Raw genomic sequence first — 16,646 nt, 5'->3', positions numbered from 1 at the left:
TGAACAAGAATTTTTTCAAAACTGTGATTTTGCTTAATGATTAAAAGATACATTAAAAATTATATCTTACGTGCTCGCTTCGGCAGCACATATACTAAAATTGGAACGATACAGAGAAGATTAGCATGGCCCCTGCGCAAGGATGACACGCAAATTCGTGAAGCGTTCCATATTTTTTTGTCATTTTTACTTAATAAAATTAACTGCAGTTTAAAAAAAATTATATCTTACAATCAGATATGTAATCGATGTTTAAATAAAGGAAAAAAGAAAAAATTATATCTTTTTTGTTGTTTTGTTTTGGTTTTTTGATTTTGGGCCACACTCAATGATGCTAAGGAGTTACTCCTGGCTATGCACTCAGAAACAGCTCCTGGCTTGAGGGACCATGTGGGACGCAGGGGATCGAACCAAGGTCCATCCTGGATTAGTTGTGTGAAAGGCAAACACCCTACCACTGCGCTATCAGTCCAGAACCCTATACCTTTTTTTAAAAAACATTTTTTTTAATTTTGGGCAACACCCAGCTGCGCTCAGGGGTTACTCCTGGCAGGCTCGGAGGACCACATGGGATGCCAGAAATCGAACCGGGGTCCGTCCTGTGTTGGCCACATGCAAAGCAAAGGCCTTACGCCTGTGCTGTCTCTCTGGCCCCCAAAATTATACCTTATTGTTTCAGTGTATTATACATTTCTATATCAAGCAGAGGCTTTTGATCCCAGCACTGCCTTAACTCATGAATCAATGATCTCGAGCAGGAATCATACACCCTGGGAGTCACTGGTACCAACCTTCATACAGCCAGAGATCACTCCTGGCAGGACTCAGGGGACTCTCTGGGGGTATCAGGTGTGAAATCCAGGTCAGTTAAGTGTGAGGCAAACACCCTATCCATTGTACTATTGTTCCAATATCAGAAGGATTTTCACATAAAGGAGTATGGTATATTTTGAGCAGGTGATGTAGACACTAAAAATTGAGTTTTTATTTGGAGGTTTTAGCCAGCTTTAGTGGGTGTAAGGGCTTTATCCCCACACACACTTTGATGATAGGAAACCAGGAATCTGGGAGGTCCAAGGGTTCCCTAGGACCAGGGTATTAGGTTGGAAGTCAATTCTCTGCAAATGGAAGCTGCCTTGGAACCCAGAAAGTAGCACAACCCAGAGAGTAGTTCTCAATTACTTAATTCCAGGGAATAGATTTTTTTAGCCACTGAGTAGGCAGGCAATGCAGGCCACCACCTCTACATTGAGAACAATACAAAGGCTGTCACATGCATAGTAACTTTAAACAGGAGGGGCAGGGGCTAGAGGCTAGGGGGCTGTAAAAATCCTGAGTTTTTAACCATACTGTCTTTCACAGGCTGAGACTACACCTGCTTGCAGGTCACTTAGTCCTTGCCACTTAGTCCTTGTACAGGATTTCACTGAGAACCACAGAAGAATGGTTTCATCCAGGCCATTGTTGACATTTTCCTTACAGTAGATTAAGAGAACAGTAGAGTGTATGACTTCTGAGTTGATGTTTCTGTTCTTTCCAGGACAGAATGGTGTTGCTTATCGTGGGGAATCTGGTTAACTGGTCCTTGTAAGTAAACTTAACAAATCACAGATTTTTCCTTATTAATTCCTTTAACGCTGATTCTGTTTTACCTAATCAATGTTGTTGTTGTTTTTTTAACTTGTCTTGTTTTGGGGCCATACCCAGCAGAGCTCAGGACTTACTCTTTCTTGGCTTTGCACTCAGTAATCACTCTGATCAGGGTTCAAGAAACCATTTGGGGTTTGAGGAATTGAACCCAGATCAGGGATGTGCAAGGTAAGTGCCCTGACTATTGTACTATCTCTCAGCATCCTTATTTATCTTTATTTTAAATAAAGGAGAGTACAGTACTCTGATTGTTCTAGAGACCTGAAAGAAAGGTATGCTTTTAGGACTGGGAAATGGCTCAGTGCTAAAGTGACTCTCCAAAGTAGGAGGCCATAAACCTAACCCTTAGTACAGGTTATCAGCACAATTCTGGCAATTCTGCTGTTTGTACCACAGCTCAGCTGTCTGAGATTTCCCAGTACATAAAGAAATTTCTGACTACATCAAAGACAAAATATGTGCAAACACTGCAACACCCCAAGATTCAAGCTCTGCATCCAGGAGTAGAACCCTAGAAAATCACTATAATCAAAGATTGTGCAAGCCCCAAAACTAATGAATGTGAGCTTCAGTGAGAATGTGTGCAAGCAGAACAGTTAGAAGAGTGTGATCCCTTTCAAGCACTGCAGCTGAGATACAAACACCTCAATCTGATATACAGCCTACCCAGTTCACATTTAGGCATGCATGCTCCATTTCTAGTTACCATTAATGGACAGAAAGAAATGGGGAGGAATAAAAGGTATATTTCTTCTTGAAAAGAATAAGCTAGATAAACTAGAAATTTTTATGGGCCAACAGTGGTCTATATTATATAATGGCCTAGATTAAATTCATTGTTAAATAAACAGCAAATGTATTATATCTATGTGAATAAATTAGATCAGTAGATAGGATGATAGATAGGCATAAAGATTTGTCAGTATGAAATAGAGTAATGCTACAGCAGATAGGGCATTTGCCTTGCACCCAACTGACCCAGGTTCAATCCCCAGCACCCTTTATGGTCCCCTGAGACTACCAGGTTGTCACTGTGATCCTTAATAGAAATTGCTCAGAACCAGGAGTAAGCCCTGAGTACCACTGGGTCAGCCCGCCCCCAAAGAAAGCTTGATTTGCTAGTAGTTGCAATGATACAGCATAATTTTTTAAGCTCTTCTAACTATAAGAGCTTAAAATTTTACTTTCCATAAATTATAACTCTCCATAAAAGTTACTTAGTAGGCATTTTCTTTCTTACTAAGAATGTAAGTCTCTGCTATTTCTTTACTCAAATCTCATTCTTCCTAATAGTCCACCTGTGTATTGTTTTTTCTCCTTTTTCTTCATTATGTAGTTTAAAAATAAGAGATTACAATAGAGATGTATTTTTGCCAAATGTAACTATTGTATGCAGTCTGCTATCAACTTTTAAAAAATAAATTAATGTGGTATTAATTGGTTCCTGAAAAACTAAGTTAATGGGATTTCATTCTGAAAAGTGCCCATCTTTGCAAAATTGTCAACAAAACACTAAACTAAACTAAACTAAACAAAAAACTAAAGTTTATTAAGAGAAGGAAAGAAAGGCATATGTGTACAGAAACTAACCTAGTGCTATTCTATAGATCTTTGGGTAATTATGTAAATGTTCTACACTTAATTGCCCATTACAGTAACCTAACCACAAGTGATCACTAATTACTTGTAATATGGCTAATGTAAATGAGAAATTGAATATTTGACTTTAAATTTAATTGCTGTAACTTTAAATACCCATGTGTTACTACCATATTGGACAGTGCAAGCAACCTAACCAGATTATCTAACACACTATAAAACAGTAATAGAACAAACAAATTTGGGGCCAGAGCAGTGGCGCAAGCGGTAGGGCGGTTGCCTTGCATGAGCTGTCCTAGGACGAACCGAGGTTCAATCTCCTGGTGTCCCCTCTGATCCCCCAAGATAGGAGCAATTTCTGAGAGCATAACCAGGAGTAATCCCTGAGGGTCATTGGGTGTGGCCCCCTCAAAAATTTCAAATCTCGAAAGTTCATGAACAAGATTAGAGAAAAAATATATATTCAAATATATGTGTTACTATTTATTAAATACAAAACTTTTTAAAATTAAAAGATGATGAAGCCATATATTAATTTTTGTTATACTACATCAAAACTTTACACAAAACTATGCCAACAACCTAACTAAAATAAACTTCAGTACTATAAATGAATCAAATATTCAGAAAAATTGGTAGTATTTATCAAACCAATTACTGAAACAATTTGACTTTTAGTAGTCTATTCTAATGAATTAATCTTAAATGCTAAAAGGAAAAAGAAGCATTTTCTGCCTAAAGGAATTCACTTCTTATTGCTATCTTCTTACACTAGTCAAATACGAAAGAGGACTAAAAAGTTCCTATTTCAAGCAGAGAACATTATTCCTGGTAATATACACTTATGGTATATACCTTACATGAATATTAATTTAATAAAGTTATGAATGTTTTGTAAATCTTATGATTTTTTAAGGAAACGGGAAAAATAAAAATGCCAATCAATTACAACCCTACATTCCAGACTGCAAAATAATTCCTCCTCCTGCCCACAGTGCCTTCTTTGGACTGATGTATCGGCCCAGGGACTTTGCTTCTTATATGCTGGGCATCTTCATCTGTAACCTGCTGCTCTACCTGGCCTTTTACATCATCATGAAGGTAAGGGGTGGGGTACAAGGAGCCTTGGGCCCTGATCAAAGTAGCGCACATGCGCATCTAAGCAGCCTCTGCTTCTCACCTGCAGCTTCGCAGCTCAGAGAAGGTCCTCCCAATCCCTCTCTTCTGCATCATTGCCACAGCTGTGGTATGGGCCGCCGCCTTGTACTTTTTCTTCCAGAATCTCAGCAGCTGGGAGGTAAGAAGGCAGTTTTCTTTTTCACTTTGGGATATACCAGTGGTGCTTGTACTGAGGAAATCCTGAGATGCCAGGGACTGAACACAGGAGTCCTGCATGCAAAGCATGTGCCTCAGTCTTTTGTACTATCTTTTCAACCCAAGAGGACAGTTTGCTTTTCATAGATGCTCTCTTCCTCATCTTTCCTTTCTAAACTCACTCCCTCTCTCACATGGATGTTTCTTCTGGTCTTATAGTCTCTAACATAGTAGCTTTCTCTAAAAGGCCTGGCTTTAAGACATATGTAAATGTCTAATAAACAGCAGGTTGTTGTCATTCTCTAGGTAGCACTACTGACACTGACAATCTGATCTCCATCCTGTGTTATGTTGTAATACTTCCAATACATGTTTGATGGGTACAAGTACCTTGATAAGTATAGCTTCAACACCTTTCTCACTGTAATCATCATTCATAATTGTATACACAGGTGCATTTATGAATAAGTCCACTTCAGATAGGAAAGCTGATGTCTAGAAAATTAGTGAGAGACCTGAGCCTCAGGAGAAGTTTCAGCTTTCCATAATCTCCACAATCAAGTTTACAGCATGTTATCCCTAAACAAAACTACACCAATTCATTACTCTCCACTCTCTTTTTCCCCTTTCACTCCAAACCCTTAGTCCTAGGCAACTCCTAGTCTCATTAGAGGTTCTATGAATATGCTCATCTGGCTCCTTTTAGTTAGCATAATGTAATGTCTCCTAGGGACCTCTGTGTTATAGTATGTACCAGTACTTCCTTTATTTTTATGACTTTTTTTACTCTATTGCATGGTTCTGTGTTTCATCTGCCTATTCAACATCTGATGCATATTTAGGGTGTTCCTACTTATTTAAATCTTAAGAATATTGCTGTTGTGAACATTCACATGCAAGATTTTGTGAGAAAACTTGTTCTTGGAAGTTAATTTTTTTTAGCCATTTATAGTCACATGTTTCTTGACACTTTTGTCAACACGGAACCAAATATAAGACCATGATCTCTACAGGACATGCCATAAAATGAGTCATTAACATGTTATAGACTGGGCATCTGGGTTTGTGTGCTTCAACTCAGCGGCATTCACAAAATGATAAAATGGCTGAACATATTTTTTAGACCATCTTCCTGTCCTAGTGACATGTGACTATAGCAGTTCTTTTGTGGCTTTCTGGATGCCTGGCCAACAGCTGAAATCTGAGAATGCTTGTCCAGGTCTTATGTCACCTTTCCTCCAGGGAACTCCAGCTGAATCCCGGGAGAAGAACCAAGAGTGTGTCCTGCTCAACTTCTTTGATGACCATGACATCTGGCACTTCCTCTCTGCTACTGCCCTGTTTTTTTCGTTCTTGGTAAGTTTTCAATACTATTTTTATTAATGTATTTCCTCTTTCATCTTATACTTTTCCCTCCCTTTTCCCTCCTCTACACCTTCCTTTTTTATTGTTATTGTTGTGAGGATCCTAATTAAGGGTCAGGCAGCCCCAGAGATGGAAATTAGGGCCTTGCACATATAAGGCATGTGCTCTACCACTTGGACCACATCCCTAGTCAGCTTAATCTCCTTTTGTTTTTCTCTTTAATTTCCCTCTCCAATTCTTCACTATAAGTCAGTGGATAATCTCCATGTTTTTATCATATATTTAATTTAAGAACCATGGTTTGAAAAGTTATTGATAGTTGAGTTTTAGACATATTTTAATACCAATTCCACCACCACTGTCCATTCTTATCACCAGTGCTCCATCATCTACCACTCCCAACCTTCCCCTTCTACCTTGCAGGCACATTAAAGTTCAGTGGTTTCAGCTCAGACCTCATGTTTTCAGTGTTGCTGAGTCTGTGCTTTGTATTTGATAGCTATACTACTCTCATCTTCTTCCTTTCCTTGACTTCTTTTCTTTTCTCTCCTTTTCTTTCCTAAGCTCTGGGGTCAAGGGTAATCTAGGACCCCCCTTTACTACATTACATTTTCCAATACAAATATTTTATATACCACAGATAAGTAAATCACCCTGTTGTTTGTCTTTCTTCTTCTGCTTTACCTCACTTAATATGGTATATTCCAGTTCCAGTTAGGTTGCAGCAAATTGGTTGATTTAGAACTGCATAGTATTCTGTGGTTTATATGTATAACATCTTCATGATCCATTCATCTGTTATCAGATGGTTTCATATTGTACTCATTGCAACAGTGAATAATGGTGTGCATGGTATGCATACATTCTTTTGAGTGGATGTCTTTTTTTTTTTTTTTTTTTTTTTTTGGTTTTTGGGTCACAGCTGGTGGCACTCAGGGGTTACTCCTGGCACTGCACTCAGAAATTGCTCTTGAAAGGTTCGGGGACCATATGGGATGCTGGGGATCAAACCCAGATCTGTCCCAGGTGTCCCAGCCAACTGCATGCTAGGCAAACCTCCCTACCACTCTGCTATCGCTCCAGTCCCTGAGTGAATGACATTAAGTCTTGGAGATAGATAAACAAAAGTGGAAGTGCTGGTCATATGGCAGCTCAATTCTAATTTTGCTGAGGACTCTCCAACTGTTTTCCACATTCTCACCAGAAGTGAATGAGAGTTCCTTTCTCATCACATTTGCAACAGCACAGATTGTTCCTACTATTTTTGATATGTGCCATTCGCACTATGGAGATAATATCTAATTGTTGTCTTGATTTGGATCTCCCTAATTATATGTGAGCTGAGCACTTTTTCATGTGCTTATTGGCAATCTGTCTTCCTCTGAGAAGTATCTATTTCCTCTCCCCATTTTTTGATAAAAATTTAAATTTCTTATGTTTACTTTTGCTAATACTTTGTATATCTAGATATTAAATCTTTATTTGAGATCTCCATTTTTCAAAAACTTGGATTGATCTATTGTTGGGAATGTTGTACAATTAATTTTTAATACTGTATCTTTCAACTTAATCTTGGTTTTCCTTTTCCTTTTTATTTATCAATATTTTAACACATAGAGAAATCAAATAATCTTCTTTAAGTTGCACAGTGTTTAGACTGAATAGTTTATTAAAATTCAAAAGCCTAGAAATTTCCCTAAGAATTATACTTGGCAATTATTAAAATTTCCAAAACATTAGGATTTTCCTTCTTCTGCAGTACTCAGATTCCTCTTCCTCTTCTCTCACTAAGGTTTTTTGCAAATTCCTAAAGCAGCTCAGGATAGCAATCAGGTTTCTGTTCCTTTTAATGCATTTATCTCTCCTACAGTCCTCCCACTTTTTGCCAAACACCTCCCTAGAAGCCATGCATATTTTGATAACAATAGATGATAATTACCATATTTTCATCCTAATTTGTTTTCCAAGTTAAAGTCCTAGTGTCTGTACATGGATTCAATTGACATAACATGACACTGCTAGACCTTCTGAGTTCTTAACACTTGCCAAATTTAAGCAACTTGGTCATGCAAGAATGGAGCAGGGCTACCCCCTTCTGGTCACTTTGGAAAGTTTAACCAATAAAAAATACTATTATAATTTTTGAAAATTCACTTAGGTTGTGCAGCATTCAGGAGTTACCTACTGGCTCTTTGTGCTGAAATCACTCCGGACAATCTCAGGCGACCATATGGGATGCTGGGAATTGAACCCTGGTCAGCCACGTGCAAGGCAAACGCCCTACCACTCCAGTCCCATGAAAAGTCAACTTTTATTAGTCAGAGACCCCAAAAAGTAGAGTTCAAAGTTCTATGTGAAAAGAATGTTACGAGGATAACAAAATGCAGAATGATACATTTCCTCTCTAACAATACTCTGTGCACCCTATCATGTTAAGACAATTCTCATGTCCTACTTTCCTATACCCTGCCTTTCACCTTGTTGCTGTTGTTGTCATTGTTGAGATATCCAGGAGTTTCATACTTATAGTATGTGGAATCCCAACTGCACTGTTGGCAGTTAGCAGCACTCGGTAGGGGTCTATGCTGAGGATTAAACCGCAGTGCAGGAGTTGTAGCACTGAAACACATTCCTGGTCCCATGCTTTATAGTTTTTATTCTTACTACATATTAATACCAAACATACTGTTCTTAGTATATATTACTACTACCAGAGGTTATCAAACTCATTTGATCTAACATTCTTTTTATTTCCAAGAAAAGAACCACTTGATACTCCCCTGAAAATTTATCTTCTTTAAGCAAATGAAAAGAAAGTGCCCACAGCTACTTCTGAGGCTACTACAACCCATCCTAGGTTGTTCCAACACCTTCCAGAAGATCATATCACCCACTTTGGGAAACACTGATCAAATATACTCTTTTTTTATTATAAAATTGTGACTTACATGATTGTTCATAATACAGCTTTTTCAGGCATTTAAGATTTCATAACCAATCTTACCACCAGTGTGACCTTCCAGCCACCTGTGTCCCCTCTTTCCAACCATCATCTATACCTGCCTTCTTAGCAGACACAAGCAAATTTACTTCATATTGCTTAACATACTCTATTTTATTTATGTATTTATTTCATGTCAGCAACTGCTTTCAAGTGGAAGCTTCATGAAGCAAGAAAATTTTGACATTTTAATTCAAAGTATTATCTCCTGAATTTGTATCATATAATAATAAATCCTTGATACATATTTCACTTAGGTATAAATATAAATTTATAACAAAGTATAAATCCAGGGTTGGAGCAATAGTACAGTGGGTAAGGTACTTGCCTTACATGTGTCTAACCCTGGTTTGATAACTGACATCCCATCTGGTCCCCAAGTACCTCCAGGAGTAATTTCTGAGTGCATAGCCAGGAATGACCCAAAACTCCCCCTAAATAAATAAAGTATATATTTCCTTCATGTTCCTGTTAAGAACATAGTGCTGCAGAAAGCAACAGTAAACATGTAAAGGATCAGGGGCAATTATAGTTTTCAATTTATGAGAGCATGAGAGAAAGTGGGAACTTTTTATAATTGCAATCCTTTCATTTCTGTGTATCTCTCTTTTCAGGTGTTGTTAACCCTGGATGATGATCTAGATGTGGCTCGAAGAGATCAGATCCCTGTCTTCTGAGCCCACAACATTAAGATGAGGAGAGAGAAACGATTTAATCTTGATGCTATTTTATAAAAAATAACATAATCGTAAAGCTGCCACTGCCAAATGCCCCACCACCCTATGGACAATCAATTCTGCACTCACACACAGGGAGGAGAGAAGATGGGAGAGAGCCAAGTGTTCACGAAGCTAGACAGAAAGCCATGGACATGGGTAGAGGAAAGTCTCGAAGAATCCAGAAATTCCATCCTCTTCCACTTAAAACTCTAATTTAGGACTGAAAGTTGCATGAAATTAGAGCCCTGGTAGAGTACAGGAGTTAAGGCACTTGCCTTAAGTGCATCATACATACTCTAGTTCAATCCCAAGCACTTATGGTTCCTTGAACACTGCCATGAATCATCCTGAGCACATAACCAGGAATATATTCTCAGTACTAATGGGTATGGCTCTAAAATAAAGTCAACTTACCATCTTTGGACCCATCTCTACCCATATGATATTTGCCAGCAACGCTGCCTTCATGCCTTGGATTACCTCTCTGGTTTGGCACCTTTGTCTACAGCATTTGTTGCTCGATAAGCCACAGAGATCTGGTTCAGACCTACTAGTTCTTTTGGTGGCATCTAAAAATCTGTAGCAGGGTGGCCTCTAGGCCCCATCCAACTGGAACAGATGCTTTTATGACACCGACAAGTCACCTCCTCAGAACTTCTATATGACTCCTCCAGGTTCATGATTCCATTGCAAGAACTCCAGATGGGACTTGATCATACATTCCTCATCACTGATGGCTGTCTCTGGGACTAAGTCCTCGGGCTTACCCAGTCCCCAGAAAATTTATGTCACTGCTATATGTGGACCCACAATTTAGGTGACCTTCCTGGCAAGGCCCTGTCACTCCATATTCCAACTCCAAAGCAGAAGTAGGAGGGCAGGAAGCTCTTCCAGCAGCAGGAAGAGAGAAATGAGCTACTGTGATAAGAAAATCATGAGCTCAGCATCCAGCACACAGGCCTGAAGAACCAGGAATCCTAGAGCAAATTCAGCACAGGCCTAAGTGCTTTTTTTGTATCTCCAATTCAAATAGTTCTGTACTGACCCTGTTTCTTTTTTTGTGCCCACCCACACTGCCTTTGGGAAAGAAATGGGTGTTGGCACTAGAGGTCCTCTATGACGGAAAGGACAACTTGACTGGCATTTAAGCAGAGCAGAGGCTGCAGGCTTTCTGCCTGAAATTCTCTCTCTAAAAGTAAACACAATTTACAGTTCTGCTTCCAGAGAGCACAGCTAACTTTGGCCTGTTTCATGGTTGTACCTGATTCACATTGTCTTCACAGCAACGTGTTGAAAACTTTGTATTTATGTGTCTGCTAGCTCTGTTCCCCATATCGTACCATTTTGAGCAGGCTCACCTAGTATCTAGAATATGCTGTATCAGAATTTATACCTATAACAATGTATGTAAAGATTCATATTGACCTAGGAAAATCTAAGGCACTTTACTTCCACCAGGTCCACTTTTGTCTATAGAGCATAGATCAGACACTTTTTAATAACTCTAATTTTTTCTTTAAAATATTGCATAAAGTTCAAAAGCACATTGTGGACATTTGAGCAATGATCTTAAAATTTTGATTTTAAAATGCAAAGAGACTTTCAGTGAAACAATTTGTGATCTTTATTTCAAAGTGGTCCCCAAATTTGTGGTCTTTTGTCACTCTTTAGTGTTTAAAAGGTATTGAGATGAGTATCACTATGTTCAGTGCTGGACAAACCACAGGGCCTGAGCAGTGCCACATCTTTGGGTTTTTATATTGAACCACCAGCACATTTGGCCAGAAATTGCCGGACTGGACACCTGAACACCTCTTGGAGGCCAAAAAATAAATAAAAATATATTGGCTTTCCCGGGCCATCAGAAGGTCCCCTACCAAGTAGGTCTGTTGGAGTCGATGAATATCTCAGTGGTAGAATACCGGCCTTGCGCAGAGCCACAAGTGTGCCACTCCACTTGCATCCCCCATTTTGCCAAGAGGTATGCAGGTATCACTGCCATTTGGAATCCCTTACAACACAACTATGTATAATCTGCAGAGGACTGCTGAGTGACACCCATATCCCAGTCATCACAACAACAAAAGGGAAAGAAAAGGGAGAGAAGAAATCAACCAATGGTTGTTTGTCTAATCTCTAAAACAAATTTCAGACCTACGTAATATGATGGACTTGATATAAGTTTTTATGTTTTTAATGAGCTAATGGTTCCAAATCCAGAGAGAGAGAGAGAGAGAGAGAGAGAGAGAGAGAGAGAGAGAAGACAGGAAATAGAAACAACAAAGTAAGTCTGTCAAGTTGCCCAGCAAGATACTGTGAATTCACCTGCTTGGCAACTCCTGGCAAATCTGTCCCTGAAAACCAGAAGGGGCCTGAGGATAGGGCTGTGTTCTCAAGTGTGTTCTCAAGTCTGTCCTGTGCTGTGAACTCACATTTAAACTCTGTTGTGTTCTCTGAAGCAGGACTGAAAACCCAGACCACGCCCAATCTTATTATAAATATCAGTTCTAAATGGAATGGATTGTTGCGGATTCTTTTTGCTCATGGTTGTTGGATACAAGTCATTTGACACTATGTGTGGGGTTAGCAGGATTTGGGGTGAATAGCCATTGTTGCTCCTTGCTTCAGACTCCTTTAATTGCCCCACTTTTCATATCACAAGACCTGTGCAACCTTCCTTTGCCTGTGTTCTTGGGCATTGCTCTTTCAGAGAGAAGGGCAGAGCGACTGAAAGTTAAGTTCAAGAGTGTGAATGGAGAAAAACAGTCCTGTGAAGAGGTTCTTGGCAGAGCAAGCACAGGGTAATAGGAGCTGCTTAGCTGGGGTATGACAGCCAGAAAAGTAAGACTGACCCCTTCAATACCTCTGCCTGATGCCTGATAAGCTACCACACCTGTTGGTGCTACATGGTTGAGGGATTAGCCTGGTTTTATTTTAGCAGTAGGAGTCAGTGGAAAACCAGAAACTATTTGGGGAAGGGACTTTCCATGACTGAAAGAGCCAGCTCTTGGCACTGTGAAACTGACCTGCATGCTTGCCAACACCCCCAAAGTGACCTGTGGGGTCAGGAAATCCAGTGTTAGAAAACTCAGTATCCCAAAGTTTTTCAATCTGGGAGATAACCTTCCTGTGAAATTTTGGGGGAGAAAGAATAAACAAAGATAAGACATTTCATGGAAAGAAGTAGGGTCTAGGAAAGATTTCCTTTTTGTTTGTCTGTTTGTTTGGGGGTCATTCCTGGCAGTGTGCTGAGAGTTTACTCCTGGCTCTACTCAGGGGTCACTCCTAGAATCCTAAGGAGATCAAATCCATTTGGCTGCATGCAAGGCAAGTTCTCTATACACTGTACTTTTGCTTCAGCCCAGTATGAAAGATTCTTGCAGTATTTCTATTTGGGGAGGATGTCTTTGTGGTGGTCAGTGGGCCACAGCTGGTTCTGTATTCATCTGGCAGTACTTGGGGTCTTGAACCAATGTCTGGCTGCAAGTGCATGCTAGACAATGGCCTTAACTCTTGTCCTAGTTCTCAGGCCCTGAGCCAGATTTCAGTCCAAACTATGTTCTTCATCTCATAGTTAAGTCTCCAGAACTTTGATCTGCACTTCCCACTTCTCCTTGACAATGAGAGAGGTAGGTAGAATAGGATAGAGGACAGAGATCCTCAGCCCCTACCAGTTGAATCTTAGAGAAGTGGGGAAAGCAAGGGCTGACCCTTTCTTCTGGGCATTAAGAAGCTCCAATTCCCCCATTCTCAGTCCTAGGATACCTGAAGACATTGTGAGGTTTCATCACCCTCATAGATAAGAGCCCATACAGCACAGCAGGTAGGGCATTTGCCTTGCAAGCGGCCGACCCAGGTTTGATCCCCAGCATCCTACATGGTCCCCCTGAGCATGTCAGAAGTGATTTCTGAGCACAGAGCCAGGAGTAATTTCTGGGCGTTGCCAGGTATGGCCCAAAAAAACAAATAGAGATAAGAACACAGACTAATCAAATTTCCAAGCCCAGGGTCCTTCCTGGCTCTCTACTGCCTACAATTCTGCAATTTACTGCCTTGCCCTGATTACAAATTGCTCCTCTGTAGTTGAGCTGGAGCACATGATTTAGATATAGATGTTGAGGATCAATCTCCTATACCTCATTGTTTCCAGAGCATCATGCCTGGAATAGAACCACCACCCCCAGGCCCCTCGCCCAACAGTACCTGAGTGCCACAAAAAAAAAATAAAAAAAATAAAATGAAAAGAAAAGAAAAAGAAAAATTGTTACTCAAACCAGGGCCAAGTGGAAAAAGTAAAGTTACACTTCATTTCTGCCTGGGAATTGCAAAGAAAATACAGATGTTGTCTTGTTGAGTGGACTACCCAGACCAGGGAGTGTTGTGTACAAATTCCTCCCCTCACATTAACCATCCTTTGCCCTAATGCTTTGCAAGTAAAGTTTAGGCTACATGAAAAGGGGTCTACACCAAAATAGATCCCCAAAAAAGGCAGCATGTGAAGATGACTTGGTTTTTAAAATGGCTCTCATGTCCCCTGGTGAATCTAAGAAAAAACATTAGGAGGAAAGATTTGCCTGTACATGAAACAGAGACTTCTTGCTTACCAATTCTGCCTGGTTTTTGGAGTAGCTTGCCATGTTTTTGTTTCTCTTTTTTATTTTTTTGGGGGGGCACTCAGTGATTTCTTCTGGCTCTGCACTCAGAAATTACTCCTGATATGCTTGAAGGACCATATAAAACACTGAGGATCGAACCCAGGACAATCAAGGCCAAGTGCAAGGCAAACACCTTACCCACTGTGCTATCACTCCACTCGCTGTTTTTGTTTGTTCATAGAGGTCCCTTCCACCAGAGTTTAGTCATATACCTCTGAGGCTGGAATGCTCAGGGACCAGGTGCTGGAGTCTATAGGACATATGGTTGTTTATGACTATTAAAGATAAGACATATTTGTGTAACCAAATATTGGGACAGTTTGGGTTGTTTTTTAATAATTAAATTTTTTACTATAGTTCACACAGTATGGTTACAACAATGTTAATAATGTTTATGGCCTTAGTGTACAAAGTTATTGCATCTATTGTGGCTAAAGAGATAGTACGGTAGGTAGTACATTTCCCTTGCAAGTGGCCAATGGTGGATCACTACCCAGGACCTCATATGGTCCCCTCCTCTGAGTTCCCCCTCATATGGTCATCAGTCTCTGAGTGGAGCTAGGATTAAACCCTAAGAGCTCAGCTGGTGTGATTCCCAAACAAACAAAAAGTTATTTCACTCCCATCCATCATCACCTTCAAAGTACTTAAGATCCTTCACTTCAATGTCATGCCACCTCTAATGTAAGACTAAATTTGTTTGTTTTGTTTTGTTTTGCTTTTTGGGCCATACCCGGTGATGCTCAGGGGTTACTCTGGCTATGCATACAGAAATCGCTCCTGGCATGGGGGACCATATGGGACACCGGAGATCGAACCCAGGTTCGTCCTGAGTCAGCCGCATATAAGGAAAATGCCCTACTTATATGCTATAGCTGTGGCCCCATGGGACTAAGTTTTAATATTTCCTCAGTATTAGGGCACCACTGTCAACAAAGTCATCTGTTAAATCTTAGGCCTTAACACATGTTTTAAATAAGCTTGGCCAGAATCCTAATCAGACTTCTACATAGTCTTTAAAAACCAGAGAAATGAAGTTTTCATGTAGGTGGGACTCTTCTGCAAAAAGAGACTTCAATTCATTGTAAGTGGGTGAAGAACTTCAAGACTATGCCTCTAAGAATTTCATAATCTCACTAAATGACAGACACAAAAATGTTCAAATGATTTTCAGCAGTTTTTTGTCCCCAGATTTGAAGTTCTAGGTCATTGACACACATGCTATCTCCTCACAACCAATTTTTTGTTTTGTTTTGTTTTTGTACCACCATGGTTCTGTTCAGGGTTTACTCCTGGTAGGTTCAGGAGACGATATGAGACCCAGATGTGGAACCCAGGTTGGCTGTAGCAAGTCCTCTACCCACAATACTATCCCTCCCAATCAAATTCTTAAAAAGCATGTTTGATTTTTAGAAAATACCTCTTTGAGCTTCTTCCCATTTCTGCCACAAATGAAAAGAAACAAAGGCCATAACTCAATGGTGCTAGCATTTTAGTGGTGAGGAGGATATTGCATAGGCTGATTTCTAGACATGTGTTATTTGGAGGAAACAGATTCATTGATAAAGCTCCAGCTATGTTTGAGAATTCCAAATTGACTTTTTGGTGCTATAGCAGTGAATAATGAGATTAAGAGAGCATGAAGGGGAAGAAAAGGAGATAAAACAAGAATTTAAAATGTAGGGTCTCAGGATAGCTTAGTGGTAAAAAGAAAATAAAGAAAGGAAAGGAAGAGAAGAAAGAAAGAAAGAAAGAAAGAAAGAAAGAAAGAAAGAAAGAAAGAAAGAAAGAAAGAAAGAAAGAAAGAAAGAAAGAAAGAAAGAAAGAAAGAAAGAAAGAAAGAAAGAAAGAAAGAAAGAAAGAAAGAAAGAGAAAGAAAGAAAGGAAGGAAGGAAAGGAAGATAGGAAGAAAAGAAAGGAAAGGAACATGAAGGAAAGAAAGAAGGAAAGAAGGAAAGGAAAATAGGAAGGAAGAAGAAAAGAAAGGAGGGAAGAAAGAAAGGGAGAAAGGAAAGAAGGAAGAGAAAAAGGGAGGTGGAAGGAAGAAAGAGGGGAAGGAAAGAAAGAAGGGACAAATGAACAAATGAAGAAAGAAGAATTGGAAGGCCAAGTGTTAATCAAAGATCAGTTTCAAGCAGCGGTATTTCCTGATGAAATATTTAAGAAAAATCCTGAAGAAAACCAAAAAGGAAAGAATCAGATAAGGTTTAAGCCTGAACCACCCATGTTAAAATTTAATGTGGCAAATGGATGAATAGAATGTAATGAGAAAACAGTTTCTTCTTTAGCTCATACAAGTTAAGGAGAAAGTCAAAAGGAAAAGAAGTTGTTAAACTTCTAGAG

General features: G+C 39.6%; 2 protein-coding genes and 1 non-coding gene across 3 annotated transcripts in view; 2 read left to right on the top strand and 1 right to left on the bottom strand.

The window, feature by feature from the left end:
• SIDT1 (SID1 transmembrane family member 1) overlaps nucleotides 1-10,952 on the top strand; it is a 129,756-nt gene extending 118,804 nt beyond the window's left edge. Inside the window, exons 22-26 of the mRNA XM_049785850.1 lie at nucleotides 1,541-1,587; nucleotides 4,245-4,350; nucleotides 4,436-4,546; nucleotides 5,806-5,919; nucleotides 9,544-10,952. Of these exons, the coding sequence (XP_049641807.1) occupies nucleotides 1,541-1,587; nucleotides 4,245-4,350; nucleotides 4,436-4,546; nucleotides 5,806-5,919; nucleotides 9,544-9,606 (441 nt within the window). The 3' untranslated portion in view covers nucleotides 9,607-10,952. The remainder of the gene's footprint in view (nucleotides 1-1,540; nucleotides 1,588-4,244; nucleotides 4,351-4,435; nucleotides 4,547-5,805; nucleotides 5,920-9,543) is intronic.
• Nucleotides 1-16,646, bottom strand: part of USF3 (upstream transcription factor family member 3) — an 869,396-nt gene that overhangs the window by 808,944 nt on the left and 43,806 nt on the right. The window lies entirely within an intron of this gene.
• LOC126026570 (U6 spliceosomal RNA) lies at nucleotides 71-177 on the top strand. Its single transcript, XR_007501793.1, has one exon. It is a non-coding gene; the product is annotated as a U6 spliceosomal RNA (small nuclear RNA).

This window comes from Suncus etruscus, chromosome 13 (genome assembly GCF_024139225.1).
Source record: "Suncus etruscus isolate mSunEtr1 chromosome 13, mSunEtr1.pri.cur, whole genome shotgun sequence".
Taxonomy (NCBI): domain Eukaryota; kingdom Metazoa; phylum Chordata; class Mammalia; order Eulipotyphla; family Soricidae; genus Suncus; species Suncus etruscus.
Note: the sequence above shows the minus strand (reverse complement) of the source record. Positions and strands in the feature narration are given on the sequence as shown.